This window comes from Perna viridis, chromosome 5, assembly GCF_037379345.1.
Source record: "Perna viridis isolate PV_CMFRI_1.1 ecotype Kerala chromosome 5, ASM3737934v1, whole genome shotgun sequence".
Classification (NCBI taxonomy): Eukaryota; Metazoa; Mollusca; class Bivalvia; order Mytilida; family Mytilidae; genus Perna; species Perna viridis.
Window position 1 is genome coordinate 2231116 of NC_142449.1, and position 16289 is coordinate 2247404.

General features: G+C 32.3%; 2 protein-coding genes across 5 annotated transcripts; one reads left to right on the forward strand and one right to left on the reverse strand.

Moving 5' to 3' along the window:
- Nucleotides 1-2016: 2016 nt before the first annotated feature.
- Nucleotides 2017-4413, forward strand: LOC148615582 (uncharacterized). Of its 2 annotated transcripts, none has more exons than XM_088581957.1 (3): nt 2017-2170; nt 2421-2573; nt 3617-4413. In XM_088581957.1, exon 3 carries the CDS (start codon nt 3637-3639, stop codon nt 4333-4335), a length of 699 nt encoding a protein of 232 aa, XP_088438083.1. In that variant the 5' UTR covers nt 2017-2170; nt 2421-2573; nt 3617-3636; the 3' UTR covers nt 4336-4413. The 2 variants fall into 2 exon arrangements, with proteins under 2 accessions (XP_088438083.1, XP_088438084.1); XM_088581958.1 differs by lacking the exon at nt 2017-2170 and adding an exon at nt 2254-2308.
- A 317-nt stretch (nt 4414-4730) lies between these two features.
- LOC148615583 (uncharacterized) lies at nt 4731-15903 on the reverse strand. Of its 3 annotated transcripts, XM_088581954.1 has the most exons (8): nt 15669-15903; nt 14648-14761; nt 12982-13153; nt 10024-10183; nt 8941-9008; nt 7126-7198; nt 5420-5575; nt 4731-4894 (listed from the first exon to the last, which is right to left on the reverse strand). In XM_088581954.1, the coding sequence occupies exons 1-8, from the start codon at nt 15734-15736 to the stop codon at nt 4809-4811; spliced, it is 897 nt and encodes a 298-aa protein (XP_088438080.1). In that variant the 5' UTR covers nt 15737-15903; the 3' UTR covers nt 4731-4808. The 3 variants fall into 3 exon arrangements, with proteins under 3 accessions (XP_088438080.1, XP_088438081.1, XP_088438082.1); XM_088581955.1 differs by lacking the exons at nt 14648-14761; nt 15669-15903 and adding an exon at nt 13558-13903; XM_088581956.1 differs by lacking the exons at nt 14648-14761; nt 15669-15903 and adding an exon at nt 13335-13420.
- Between the last annotated feature and the right edge of the window lie 386 nt (nt 15904-16289).

Here is a 16289-nt window from a genome sequence, read left to right on the forward strand (position 1 = left end):
AAAATTCAAATTGATAAAAGTGTCTAGATTTTAAAAATCTCATTAAAGAAATTAGTTTCTTAAGCTGATATTGGTTTTATTTAAGTATAATTGTTATGTAGGATAAATACTCTGTTAATATAGCATTTGAATGTAAATGCACATTATCTTAATGGAAGATTTAAAATTGGGGAAAAAAGTGAAATGGAACAGAAATTTGAATATGTGTGTGAAGTTGGATTAGTAGTATAGATTGACTTTCAGTTTATACATATTAAAAGACGACAGTTCTTAATAGTATTTTAAATGCAATGTATGATCACAATTTCATTTAACATCATATAATCTTTGAAATTTTGTTCATGCTACAATTTTCACAAGAATAAAAAGAAACATTGCTATCAGCACTTCGATTTTTAAAGACCTTGACTACCTTTGCATATCCAGAACAGTTAGTGTTAGTACTTAGTAAAACCTACAGTTGATGGTGGCGGATCCTAGCCTATAGTATACCTGACATAAGAACTCGATTTGTCTTAATAACGGTTGGGATGCTGTGGCCTACTCCCAGACCCCAACCCAACCGTCTTAGAGATACGCTAACCGAAGAGTGTGAAAAATTATACCTAGAAGAAATTACATTTTAGTAAAATAACACCAACTTCAGTTAACGGTTATTAACATCTCTTTACAACAAAAAAGGCAAGCTAGTGGGGATTTGCTGCATATCTGAGAGGTCTTTGATTCGGATGATATTGAGTCCATACGACTTGGGAATTTGAATTCCACTGTGGAAAATCAGTCTTATTAGATTTGATATCACATTGATTTTCATTGAATACGCAGTTATATGTACGCGTGAACGAGGAAATAACAGAAGTATAATAATGTCGAGGGTATGAAGAAAAACCTTCAGTGCGCGTCTTTTGGCCGTTACTTCTAGTGATGCTAAATAAGAGGCTCAAAGGAGCCTGAATCGCTAACCTGGTTGAATTTTGCCTTTCAAAGGCAAATTTATTTAAAAAGAAGTCCAAAAATTTTGAATCAAGAAGACTTTGGTAGGACTTATCATTAGGATCATTTCACCAACTGAAAGTTTCTATCTATCATGGTTTTCAAGAAATTGGCTGTAAACTGTAAAAAAAAAACACGTCATTTTTCATCTTTCACGGGCAATAACTCTTACAAGGAGTCGTCTGACAACTTTGATCCCTGAAGACTTTTGTATGCCTTATGATAAGGATCATTACAGCTATTGGAAGAACTTAGCTAAACCTAACGGTTTTGGAAATAAATATGTGAAAAACTGTCTGACCCCTATGTTATATTTTCAGTAACAGCGATGATGTTTTTCGACGGATCAAAAATCCCTATATCAGTCCTATACATGATACACCAAGGAACATTCATGACAAGTTTGGTTTCAATTAGTCAAGTAGTGTCAGAGGAGAAGATTTTTGAAAGAAATAACATTTATAATAGCAAAAAAAAAAACGTTAAAAAAGGACAATAACTCCAACATGACTTAATGGTTTAAAACGAAAATTTGACCACGGATTGATCTTATCATACTGAATACTTTTATATATGTCAGAATTTGACTTAACCTAACGGTTTTGGGGATATATGCGAAAAACTACTGTCTGACCCTATGTGCTATTTTTTTACGGATCAAAAATACCCACATCAGTTCTATGCATGATACACCAAGGAATATTCATACCAAGTTTGGTTCCAATTGGTCAAGTAGTGTCAGAGGAAAAGAGTTGAAAAATTGTTAACTACTAGAAAAGGTAAATTTTCTGTTAGATATCACATTTCTGACTTACATGAAAAATATTGATATTCTTAAGACAGAGTCCTACTATCAAACGAAAACTAGAACTATTGAGATGGTGCATAGAATCGATTATCTGTAAGAAGCAACATTTTACTGATTGTTTTACCATTTTAGTTTGACCATGGTCTTGGAAGTATAATATCTAAATAAGTTTGACCAAGTGTTACTAAGTACGACTACACATTATCAAGACATGCACTATATAATCTTACTGCACTGCAAAGTAAAGTAAAACGGTGATGCATCAACATGTTTGTGCTCGATTGACATTTAATGTCTAGATAAATCATTCACTAAAGTCATTTATTATGTAACAGACAGGGATGCTGGAGTATAACTGCTTTTTACATGGTGAGGTGCCAATAGTTTGTCTGTTTTAAGTATACGGTGAATGAACCATAAATGGAGACGTCTGACTTCTTTACTTACACATACAATTGATCACGGAAAGTTATACTGCTCTATATTTGTATTTTTAGACTCAATCCGGTAACCAACTGTTACACGTCATAATTTTCGTTTAATGTTCGTTTTCCTTACCTCGTAGTTCAAACACTTATTATATGCATGACAATATAACAAATGTTTACATGTTTTTCAGTGTCAACATTGAGTACAATTGTTGTATACCGTTAACTGATATGTTAAGCATTCACAAATAATCGACTGGTAAAAGTTGGAGGCCATGTTATTAATATAAACAGGACAAGTGTGTTTAATCTGCTTACAGCACAAGTACAGCACACGTTCATTGGTGAGTAATTTATTTCCTTCTTTAAGTTTCGTTCTTATTATTGTTAAAATAAAATTATTTGCTTGCACGCATCTCCGGTTCATTTATCTTAATGGAGGTTAATGACTTCACAATGAAACGATTAATAGGACCCGTAGACCGAATTAAGTTCAGCGAAACTAACGTTTTAATACACATGTACTTGTCAATTGTATTTTACGTGTGATAAACGTAATTGTTATTTAAGATGTACGAGTTAGAAGAACTTACAACAATACATTAAAATACTATGGTACTTATCAAATTAGGATTGAGCGTATGAATAATAAAAAAAAAATATCCAATAACAAAAATATTAACTAAGGCCAAGAAAATTGAAGTACATGTGAACATTTTGTAACTTCGAATGTTAAATAGAATATCAGACATCCATTATTTAGATTGAAAGAATTACATTTTCTTCTTATAATAGATTTTCTTTTAAAGAAATTTTGTAATGCACATATTTAACGATATAGGTATCCCATCTGTTTTGTTTTGTTCCTTTTTATTTATCTTTTTTTTTTATTTTAAAAGTGCATGTACAAGAAAAAAAGAGATGAAAGACAGAATAGAATTTGTATTCATAGCTATCATTGTTAAAACGCCTTTTTAAAATTAAAAACAAAAACAAAAACAAAAAAACATTACAACCTGGACGTGAAAGAAACCTGTTGAGTTAATGGTTTCATTTCAAATGTTGCTCTTTTGTAACCGGTAACACTAACTCGTTCTCAATGTCACGATTGTCGTGTTGGTAAAATCTTTAAAAGATAAAATCACTTAATTATCATTTTCTAAATGCCTTTAATTAGCTATAACTTAAATAGCTTCTAGTCTGAGTATTTTTACACTTAACAATAATATACTTTGGTTTGAGGCAATCGACCAGTCTGCTTATATTGGGTAATATAACCACAGAAAAAATGTAGGAGGCAACAACATGATATCTTCAAACTGACTATACCGAAAAATACAATACGGCTTAATACACCTTACTCTGACTTAGCTTTTCTTATTATTAGTTTTAGGCATTTGAGAAGATATGGAAGACGAACACCATCTTTATAGGAAAGAATTCTACGTTCTGTGGTGTTCCGGTATTAGAGAACACCCTATCGATGAAACCGTCCTTGTATGCTTTGCTACTGTCGATGAAGGGAGTACCACGATCATTCAAATATTCCATTCCACTGAGGAAGATAATTTAAGAGCGGATGAAAAGTTTCTAGAATGGATATCAAATGACCCATATGTGTCAGAGAGTTCCGTATTACAACTTGAGCTCATTGGGAATGCATCTCCTTCCTTTGCTTTCGCTAATGCATTTTGTGATCTTATTTCGTCGTTTAAGGAAGCAGAAAAAACTGTCGACGTTGATTTGAAAATGGTTCGTTTGATAAACATAGAGGAAGACGAAGAAGACTTTATGGAGAATAGAGACGGCCTAAGATACCTGCACAACACAGGAATTAAGTTGTCCCCGGTCAGTGGTAAAGATTGGGGATATCTAAGACAAATTTTAAGGGAGAAGAAAGGTAACATTTATCAAGAAAACAACAGCATAAAAATACGTAAACGTTTGTCTACGATTATAAAGAAACCTACAGATGTAGCTACCTTGTCGGAGGTGGATAAGACTGAAGTTCAAACTAGTACAGACAATCCAGAAATATCAGATGTAGAAACAATGACGGATGTACCCGAGGAGGATAAAAGTGATTCTAGTTCAGATGAGGAGTAATCAAACTGGTTCCCTTTCATGCACTACACGAGTCTTATATACTCGACTATTTATGTACAAATCAGGCTTCACATTTTACTCTTTGTTTTTCCTCTCTTCCTGTAAAATTATCAAAGAAGAAGCATTTTCTCAAATATTCCCGGAGAATTTCAGGTTAAAAGGGCACGTTAAACTACTTTCAAAAGACCCCAGTGATATGGGAAGACCTGAAACGAATTTCACCTGAACCATTCATTCAGTACATACCTGTTTTGGTTCACAGACATAAGATATAACAAGTGTTTTTTTTTCACTTTTGTATCTTGAACTTAACTGTTTAAATACATTCCTACAACAATCAAACTCCGAAGTAATCAGATCATATCCAATAATTACAAACATAAGCAAGAGACATCTTTGGAACAGTTGTGATTTATTTAACTAACAAATAACATTAAATGTAAGCTATCAAAAATGTTATCTAACAAATAGTGCTAAATAATTGGTGGAACCTTCACTAGTGGTAGATACTTCTCATCTAGTCTATTAGTCTGTAACATTGGAGCTCCCCCATCAAATGCTGAAACACAAAATAGTCAGATTTCTATTCTTCCATTCCCATTTTCAATTACAAGAATCCTGGGGAATGATGATTCGAAAACATAAAATATAAGTGCATAGACTTCTTAAATAAAAAGCACAGCTACATGTTAGAAGCTATTAAAAATTATCGAATCGCATCATTTCATATAAAATGAGCTGATACACCGGAAAAACTGTAAGATATCTTTTTTTTAATTTACCAAAAAAAAACATATGTATAGAACCATTATGAAATGCATACGAAAACACATCCTTATTAACTAATGAAAACAACATGTAAATAAAAATTATGTGGTAACTAAATGTCATGTGCTTCATATAAAAATGGTATGTGATGGTGTGATTTTCATGCTTTCACGTATTTTTATATGCAAAACATGAATTTCAATACCAGTCCTAAACATATGTTTCCATTTGTTTTAAAGTGCATGAAATATTTTTATTTTTTTTTACTTTAGCATATTATTTTTCCTCTCTTTGTTTATTTATTTTGATAACTTACTGCCAGGTTCGAAGTTTCCTCTTGGTTGCGGTATGTACCTCCTCCTTGTGAACTCCTGACCACAGAGAGTTGAAACGCTTATTTTCTCACACTTAGTCTGTGGTCTTTCTGGGGGCAGATCAGGCACTGGACTTTCGGGGTAAAATATACCCATAGCTACAAAATAAATGAGACCCTAAACAAATCAGGCATAGAGGAACTGGAATCAAAACCTAATGTCAAGCACTTGCGCTTTAACGCATTTTTAACATCTTCACAAAGATAAGACTGTTATCGAAGTGTATGTATAGACATTAGTGGCATGGATAGTCCTGGTCGCTGCCCCATTTTCCTCAACTAAAAGTATTTCTGTTTGATTCTTTATCTTATTTGTGTGTTTCTAAGCCTAATTATTGAAGATATAACAGAAAATAAACCAGTTCCTTAGACTACATCTTCGCTATAGCCAGGGTCCTGCCCCCTCGACCGTAACTCTTAGTTAGCAAAGACGCCTAGACTACTACTGGAGGAAAAGGGATTTAATGACACAAACGGATCAAATAGAAATAATGGTTATCGATTAAAAATGGGTGTCATCGGAACTATCCATGCCACAAGTGTCCGCGAGTGCATGTCTTTTACGATACGGCCCAGGGGGAGGATAATTCCTAAATGTATTAGTGGATTACGGGGATGTGCATTTTTATGCAAACTTTTTAAATTTGTTTGCATAGATTTGGTGTGTTTTTTCCTAGGTAGACATATAGGGAAAACAGATATACGCAACTAAGAACATGAAATAACCAAAAATAACACAAACATAGAAACAAAAGTAAACGAGAAACCTGGACTCTACTAAAAACGATAGTACCGGTAGAGTAAGCACCGTCTACTGTCTAGAAACTACCAACGATTTGCTCATGAAATATCACGTCTTGGATAGAGGAAAGGAAAACTATGACACGGTGGACAAATCGGTTCTAATAGCGCAGATGGATACATCGTAACAATAACAACATAACCCTGTTCCAGAAGCCTAATTGTAAGAAGTCTAGCGCAATACAAAAAGTTTGCATAGTTACGGCAAGCTCTGGCATAACGTATGAGTTGTGATATGAAAACTCCATTCGCAGGGGCTGAAGGAATGTTGTCACAGAAGAAAGGAGAGTTGACAATACGTCATCTATATAACTGAGATCGGATCGAAGAATCTGGCTAAACGATGCCCCCTTTTGTATCAAGTCAGCTATAAAGTTAGCCTCACAAGAGTGACAGAATATGTCAGCTATTAGGGGAGCTCAATTTGTTCCCACTGCAATGCGATCGCCTGTTGAAAAACGCGATCACGGCACAGACATGTTGTCAATAAAAACAAATCCAATATTTTGAAATCAGACTTTCACACAGACTTTCAAACAATTTTAACAAACTGTATAAAGTTTGAATTCCAACCAAGTGTTGTACAGATATCTGGAGTCGTTATCAGAATTAAAGGCCAAGGGAAGCGAGGCAATATTTTTCTTTTTTTTGGGGGGGGGGGGGGCAGAATTTTTGAAAATCCCAATGTATGGGGTGGTTTACCCCGGGTCCGCTCCATGACTCCGCACTGTTACAGCTTATGGCGACAAATAAATCTTAATCCTACCGTAAGTCCGATAATTATGAAACGAAAAAAAATCCATTTTGAGACTTGTTTTAATTTCAATGTCTAATCGCCTTAAACTTACGTTGATGTGGAGCAGGCACTTTTCTTTTCCTCAATAGATATCTGTGTGGATTTGGTGCTGATGGTATTCGGATCTTAATTAATGAGAAAACACAATAATACAACACAAAACGAATAATTAAAAGGAAACAAGTTATTTATGAAACATTTACATGTTGATGCAGAAATTCAACTAACATAATAATACATATATGAAAACAATACATCTTATAAATAAGAATCAAATTTCAATAAGCATGGACTGTCTCAAAATCTCATCTGAAGAAAATTATGAAACTGTTCCAACACATTTGTTAGGTTCTAAGACATCTCTTCCTGCGTTCATTCCCTTTGATCTGCTATATATCGTGAAAAATCGAGACTGGTTCTAGTGTAAAATTATGGCGGGAATTTTTCCCGCACTTCTCTATAGTAGAACGTTACCAAATTTTAAGTGTTTTAAATATCTCCACTGACCAACTTTCATTTGTGCTCTTGTTGTCAAATACAGTTTGCTAGGAGGCGTACTGAAGGAATTTTCGGATTAGGATATGCGTGAATCACTAATCATAATTAAGCTTCTGTCTTGTTGTAAGGCAGACCTGTACTTAAATGCGCACAATAACGCCCAAAAGATGCATGGTCTAGTTATGTTTGAGACTGCCAGTTTGTTCACGTTTTTCTGATTTGGTGTGTAGGGGTATCTTAAAGTTATGCTAAAGTCAAAATCTAGGACATTAATTGCCAAGATAAATTTAGTCAAGATGTTAAGACTGTAATTAATGTAATTATAATGTTCCTGAAAACTTTGCTTAATGCTTCTTTATACAGTATTCTAGATATACGCATGTTTCAATCCTTCACAAAACATGTCACTACAGCCATATTTTGCAAACAACAGATGTGTTAACATAATTTATTTAGATAAACGCAGAGTTTTACCAGAACAATATTGTTGGGAAATGCAAGTATGTTGTAGCCTAAATATCTAGTGCAGTGTAAGCTAGCAATCATTTGTGACAAATTGCCAGATTTGAATGAAACTTTCAATATTTTATGTTTATTGATGTCGGTATTTAGCTGGATCGTGCATAACACATCTCAATTCAACTAAATTTAAAGAAATGGCATTTATTTTTTCAAGAAAATTAATGCTAGCTTGCACTGTATAATACATTAAGGAACATGACTTCATGAATTTCAGACTTCAAATCTTGTTCTGACAGCTGTAGATTTTTCTGAGTTATGTTGTTTACACTTTTGTTGTTAATGTTATATAGAAGTATTAAAACCTTTTTTCTCTTAGTTTGACTTGTGCTTGTGTGTTAAAGACATAAAAAGATGCATTTAGCAATGTTTCAGCGCTAAATTTAATTAATTTATTATTAAAACTATGAATGAAAACAATTTACTAAGGAATGTCCTAGATACCGACTTGATCTTTAATCTCTTTTCAGTTGTAGGAGAAATGCTATTAAATCAATGGAGGTTTAACTGTTATAATTTTTATTTCTTTAAAAGATAATTGAAAAATATTTCAAAGAAAAAATTGTTTTGGAAAGTATGTTACAATTGTATTTTTAACAATTGTCCTCACTGACACTGTCACCAAAGGATGTTAATATTATTTCTATAGTCGTTTACTTTCTTTTACTTTTTGAGGACGATTCATGTTGAATTTTTTTATTTCACTGCAATAAAAATATATATATTGGCAAATCTTTGTCTTTAACTAAATGCTAGATAGAAAGGGAGATCTTTAGTGATTCTGTATTGAATGTCTGTAATTTCCCAAAACTTTTATCAAGGTGTCCGTGATTAGTAGGTTGGTACTTACAGTATCACAGACGGGTAGGAACATTTCTTCTTTCACATTGCACTTATCTTCTGGTTGGTTAAACGGTACTACAACATAAGTATTACAAACGTAAAACTACTTCATAATATTCTTGTGTGAAGTAGTGAGAATACTTTACCAAACAACATATTGTATAACATTGATATTGCGACCAACAAAGAAAACGCATAAATCTCATAATTAAGTGCATCTCGCTCGGGACGAGTCGATACAATACTCTCTCTCCGTCCCGCTAAAATCGAACAAAATCTCTCTGCAGTATTCCTATGAAGCTATTTCTGTTTTCAAAAAGAATAGCAACAGTATATTTATATGTATTTATGTTGATGATAGTTCTACGTCTTGACTTCAAATAACTAAATTGAATCGAATCAGAGGTTGGAAAATTAAATTGTTTTTACATGACTGGGACTGATTAACGGAGTGAAATAAGAGGCGATATAACCTACCAACATTTGATGATTCAAGAAGTTCCGGGGGTTAACCCACCTTTGTTGGTTGAACATTTGTAAACCCCCGCTTTATGAATGTCGAGCCATCCCTGCTGTCAATACCATCAGTCTGTATCTATATCATTTAACTTATACTATCAGCCTGTACCAGTTTTAGTTAAATTACCAATACCACCAGCCTGTACCAGTTTTATTTAACTTGTCAATACCATCAGTCTGTTCCAGTTTTATTTAACTTGTCAATACCATCAGTCTGTTCCAGTTTTATTTAACTTGTCAATACCACCAGCCTGTACCAGTTTTATTTAACTTGTCAATACCATCAGACTGTTCCAGTTTTATGTAACTTACCAATACCATCAGCTTGTACTAGTTTTATTTAACTTGTCAATACCACCAGCCTGTACCAGTTTTATTTAACTTGTCAATACCATCAGACTGTTCCAGTTTTATGTAACTTACCAATACCATCAGCTTGTACCAGTTTTATTTAACTTGTCAATACCATCAGACTGTTCCAGTTTTATGTAACTTACCAATACCACCAGCCTGTACCAGTTTTATTTAACTTGTCAATACCATCAGACTGTTCCAGTTTTATGTAACTTACCAATACCATCAGCTTGTACTAGTTTTTCTTGACCTCTAATTATTGTACGGGGCTCTGGAGATGTTGGTTGTTCAAATGACGATGCGTAAATTGTTTTGTTCAGGGTTTTCATATCTCCCTTATCCGGGTAATTTTTCCACGTATGAACACTGCAAACAGGCTAAAACAAAACAAGAAAGACAACTAAATGTAAAGTCCTGTCTGTGTTTTCTATATGTCACACACAAACGAGAACGACAATATCAAAAGCAATGCTTTCGTAGAAGAAGTCGCGCTCGTTTATATTACATCAAAACATTACATAGGGCGCTTACCCTACCGATGCATCTAGTCCATGCTCACTGATTTGGGTGGAGTCCGAGTTCTCATTTGATTTCGTTTCTTTGTATGTGTTATGTTGTTTATTTCATGTTATTTTTTGGTGTATGTCTGTTTTTCCACGTCAAGTCTTTATCCTTGGATTATTTTCTTTGGATTTCTGCTCTAATCTATGGTCTCTTGATTACTGTTCCATGGAATTTAATGGATGTCAAAATTGTAGACTACACGTGTTGAACATTGTTGGATTTAATTTAGACAAGTATCTCTGTAATGTATGTATGCTACAAGTATCTCTGTAATATATGTATGCTACAAGTATCTCTGTAATATATGTGTGCTATAAGTATCTCTGTAATATATGTGTGCTACAAGTATCTCTATAGCAAGCCAAAGTGGACAAAAATCAATATTTTGTAATATTAGAAAATGAATTTCTAATATTACAAAATCATTTTTTTAATATTAGAAAAGATTTTTTGATATTAGAAATTCAATTTGTAATATTAAATATTTATTTTCTAATATTACAAATTCCTGATTTAGTAATATTATAAAATATCACACATTTTGTAATATTACAAATTGAATTTGTAATATTAGAAAATGAATTTATTACATTAGAAAATAAATTTGTAATATTAGAAGATCAGTCACATTTTTTAATATTACAAAATGATTTTCTAATATTAAAAAATCGTAACTGAATATGACAAATCTATTTTCTAATATTAGAAAATCAATTTCTAATATTCAAAAATAGTTTTTTAATATTAGAAATTCAATTGAATTTTTAATATTAAAAAATGAGTTTTTTAATATTAAAAAAGGGTATATAAGATATCTGATATAAGAAATCCAATTTATAATATTAGAAAATGAATTTGTAATATTAAAAAATCATTTTTTTAATATTAGAAAATGCTCATTTTGTCCACTTGCCATATATCTCTGTAATACATGTGTGCTACAAGTATCCGTAATATATACAAGTTACCAGTATTTCTGTAATATATGTATGCTACAAGTATCTCTGTAACATACGTGTTCTTTTAAATTAGTATTATTACTGTCAATTATTGATTCAATAACCATCTATCTGTACACGGTCTCTATAGAGCAACTGGATAATGAATAGTAAACAATGTCGATATATGTAAAATATTAATACAGAGAAACTCGTAGACTAAGTTCAGATTTAATTGTACTTATGCATTTTTTTTCATTCACAACTCACGTGATTAATTTAAGAATGAAGTCTATCCTTACACTGAAAGCGAACTTATACCTGATAAACATGATTCAAATGAGTAAACAAAATATACATTCTCAACAGCGAATTGTTTTCATTATTTTCATTCTTTTGAATTCCTTGGTAGGAAAGGAATAACTACTGTATTTTATCTCTAAGGCACTCAATCATATAACTATTAGTATTCAAAATAATAAAATCAATTGAAAGTATATTGGTTTGAATTTCAACTTTCGTATCAAGTTTCGTTAAAAAATAAGTTGAATACATTGACCTAAACCGTCTAGACCTAGGTCACTGTCTGCATTCAAATTGTTAATTATAGAAAAGCAAGGGCATAGTGATCGTGTTTTTTATGTTTATGTTTATGTTTATGCTTTTGCTTAGTTATTGTTTTGTTTTTTTTTTATATTGTTTGTTTTTGTTTGTATTATTTGTTTTTGTTTGTATTGTTTGTTTTTGTTTCTTGTTATTTTTTGTTTTTGTTTTGTTTATTGGTTTGCTTTTGATTTTGTTTTGATATTTGTTTGTTAGTTGTAACAATTTATTTTTATTTGTTTTTGAAAAAAAATCTCGCTTTAATGAATTTGAAGATTAAAAACATGGGAGAATATATCAAGTCATTTTTTGTTGCCCCAGTTTATTAGGGTGCGTAAGAAAAGCTAGCACAGTACTCTGGTACTTCATTCGTTTTTAAATTTATACAAACTTGGGGAAGCAAGTATGTAGTTACTTTTAAGTGTCTGGAAAAGGTGATAAAACATGGCAATACATACTGAACAACCTATTTAACTTATCTTTTAAATGGGTTTGGTATCACAATATTATTAAAAGACTACAATGAGGAAAACAAACATCACATTTACATTACTTTCGTTTTAAAAGGACACTTTTCTTCCGTTTCTATGTAGAATACATTGACCTATGTTACACGTTAAATTTATTTTATGTTTAATTAGACGGCTAACAATGCTGGAGGTGTGATCCCATTGAACCTCCACAGTCTTGCAGACTGGAAGTGCATTTACTCAGAATATATAATCGTTACAGTAACTACAACCTCTATCATTGTCTTCAACCTTATCACAAATAAAGACAAATATATACTTTGTTGTTAAGCTTTGCAGTGAAAGTAATGAATTCGATCGAAAACACAATTCAAAAGAGAAAATCGAATATTTAACTTTACTTCCAATCAGGGTAACTGACTTAAAGTTTTATTTCCATTGTTGCTTTTTGGTAGTTATTCTTTTTTTTTAATCTTTTGTTAAAATGTGAATAGAAACGGTCTTGGACAATGGGAAAATGATAAAATTATTTATTGTTTCAGATTTCTAATGTCTTAAAAAATATTGTATTTAACGGAGGTATTTTTAATGAAATCTCACCTTATTATTTATTCTTCTGATGTGGAAGATCTGTTTTGACTGTGGATTGTGGTATCGTTCATCCAGTCTCGTCAAAAGAAAAGGGGGACTGTCTTTAGGGATCCGATTAAAATCTATCACTTTGTAGCGGACATTGTTTTCTGTTTGCCATTTTGAACTTGGGTATTTATTCCTGAAAAAAAAATGTGAGTAACTGTTTTGAAAACAAGAATAAGTTTACGTTACATCATATTGACTGTAGTAGATTAAAATGCCACAATTAACACAATTACAAACAAAAACACGCATCAGAATAAAGATCACACTGAGTGTCATACCGGTTTTATTACAAACCATTTCGGATGGTGATATACCTTTTATTATCTAACGTACACCATCCAGGATAAAAATTCATCTATTGTGGATAATCTTGACTTTCCTTAATACTTTTTCGTCTACATGGATAAAGCGGTCATTCGGAACAAAGCAATGACCGAAATATATAAATCAAGAATTTCATTTCCTGGTGAAATTAATGAGACTTCAAGGATACAATGGAATCCCTCTAAATGTGTGTGGTTTAGATTTAAAACTTACCATTCTTGACCGAGTGTCGAATGACTTCTCCTGAAAACTGGAATGGCATCAATTTTTGTTCTCCTCAGTGGAGAATTTGAAGTGGCCATTCCTTCTACGGTAAATTCGTATCATAGGGTTTTGTACGAATAATTTCCATTCATGCTATTCCACGTAATATATATGACACTTTGAGTCAGTATCGATATGAGAAACTGGTAGTTACGTTCACAATTAAATTCATTTTTTATCAAATATTGTATTGATTTAACTTATTGAACCGCAGAACGTAATAAATTGGTTGTGAAATGAATACATTGTAAAAGTACAATAGAGTTTACATAAATATTGTTGCCCGATTTCAATTGCCAGTTCCGGACAAAGAAAACTTTTTACCGTTTCTCTCAGTAATATTGACCAAAATCAAACTGAAAGTTTGATTAGTATTCAAATACAAATTAATATTAGACTACTGTAAAAACACGATATAGGTTGGATTTTATTTGGTTACAGGTGAATTAGGTTACATGTATGTAAAGTGGGATTAGTTGGGATTTTATATGAACTATGCTGACACTAAAACTTATCGAAAGTAATATGTACCCCCCCCTAAAAATATAGATAGTCACGGGCTTAAGTACATGCAGATGAAATATGACTGGTGCAAAATTTATTCATATCATATGAGTGTATAAATAAGATCAGTTTTTATTTCTTTACAAGTCATTTTAAATTCTTGTACTCGTATTCTTTGGTTTGTTTGTTGATTCTTATTTTCATTTCCCCTCCCACTCTTGCTATAAATGTTTGGGTATCTTATATATCCGACGTTTTTAGGGGGTGGTTCGAACAATATTTCTGGTTGTAGAGAGAAAAAAATCGGAATCAGAAAGTTCTAACCACTCATTACATAACTAGAAAGAACGGAATATTGGACACAAAATAAATTTATTGTCGGATCGAGGGGTTCCATAGGATGGAACTCCTCTCCCTTGTGTTGAACAATTTTGTTAATTTTTGTCAAAAATGGGCAAATAGAGGCCTGATGCCCTAAACCCCTTTTTCTGGAACTCCATTTCCAAAATCTCTGCATCCATGGTTGAAATCTTACTTTGAAACGTATTCCCCGGTGATGAAAGATAATCGATCTTTTCTGTTTTTCTGTCCCTTTTCAGTTTTTGAAGCTTGCTTTTTGGCTTGCACCTTGGAAATCAGCTCATTTACCCTTTAATAAAAAAACAATGTTTGTTATTCTTTATTACTCGGTGAACGTTATTAGAAAGTCTAGATTTGGCGAGATTTATTCACGATACTATATAATACAGATAAAACACGCAACTATAAAGGCCTTCTACGCCGAGCACTAATTACATAAAAGAAGAATTTTTTAATGAGGTTTTGAAGTACAAAACACAAGCATAAAACATGTCACTTGTAACATTACATAAAAAGTTAAGATTATTTCTACATGTTTTAAATCTTTTTTAAATCAATATTTTTTGTATTATTCAGACTTGCATCTTGCATCATATTTTGATGTAGTTTTGCATCGATAAATCATATTTCCTCAGAAATCTATAAGATGTGGCCAATGTAACCACACAGCTAGTAACAATTATTTAGATAAAAAAGAACAGGTCTGCACACGTTTAACAGTACTACTGGGTGATACAGTATAGTAGGATAGGTTGGAAAATAGAAATAAAATTTGAAAAGTTCATGCGATGAATATTATATTCAAAACTAGTAAAACACAAATACTAGGTTAAGATAGGGCTAGTGCATCAGCCTCGTGCATATAGTGCATGTATACCACGTTTAAACTAAGTCACCAGATATTAAGAGATGACAGAATTTCGACGTATATCGTCATTCAGTATAGTCGAGAAAGTTTTGTTATCGTCATTTTGATAAGTAAAATCAACACAAGATAAGATTATTCATTGAATAATATCATGACAACAAAAAGTGTTTCTCGGGAGATATGCGCCTACCTAGTGACACAACCGAAACGACTTCGACAACTGTAGATTCTACTGAAAATACAAAGGATGGACCAATTCCTACACCCTGTGGTTCGACATAACAATGTCAATTAAAAAGACGAAGGATAACAAATGAAAAGAACTTACCATTCGTGACTAGCATAAGGAAATACAGTTGGGCGTTGGAGCTTGGTTTGATGATTTCGTTCTAACATTTTAATCCTGCATGTAACAGCATTGTGAATTGATGCAGCGCCAAACAGTACGTTCCACCAACTCCTGAGAAGGAACTGACAAGTAACCACTGTTAAATTCGACGTCACAATGTCTACAGATCGGCTTTGTCCGAAAACGTTGTCTTGATATATGACAATGCCAGCCGTGTGATTTGAAGAATAGTTGATTTAACTTTATTAATATTTTGCTGTCTTTTTCAAATGAACGGATTATTTACAATTGCTGTGTGGGAAACTTATTTGATTTCAAAGCTGTCGTCAGTTTCTTACAGAAACTTTGAATACCTTCAAAGGACCTAACTTATTAAATATTGCAAATGATTCTGTTGTTATCAAACTCGTCTGAATGCCGAATAAATTTATATTCTTGGTTTTATTTACTCTACCCATTAATGATAGAGTCCATGCAATTTTATTAATTTTCAATGATAAAATCAATTTTCACACCTAAATAATCAATGTAAAGATTATTGTGATAGGTTAACTTATTTAAAGAAAAGAACAGATGAGAAACATCTAACAAACATGCTAA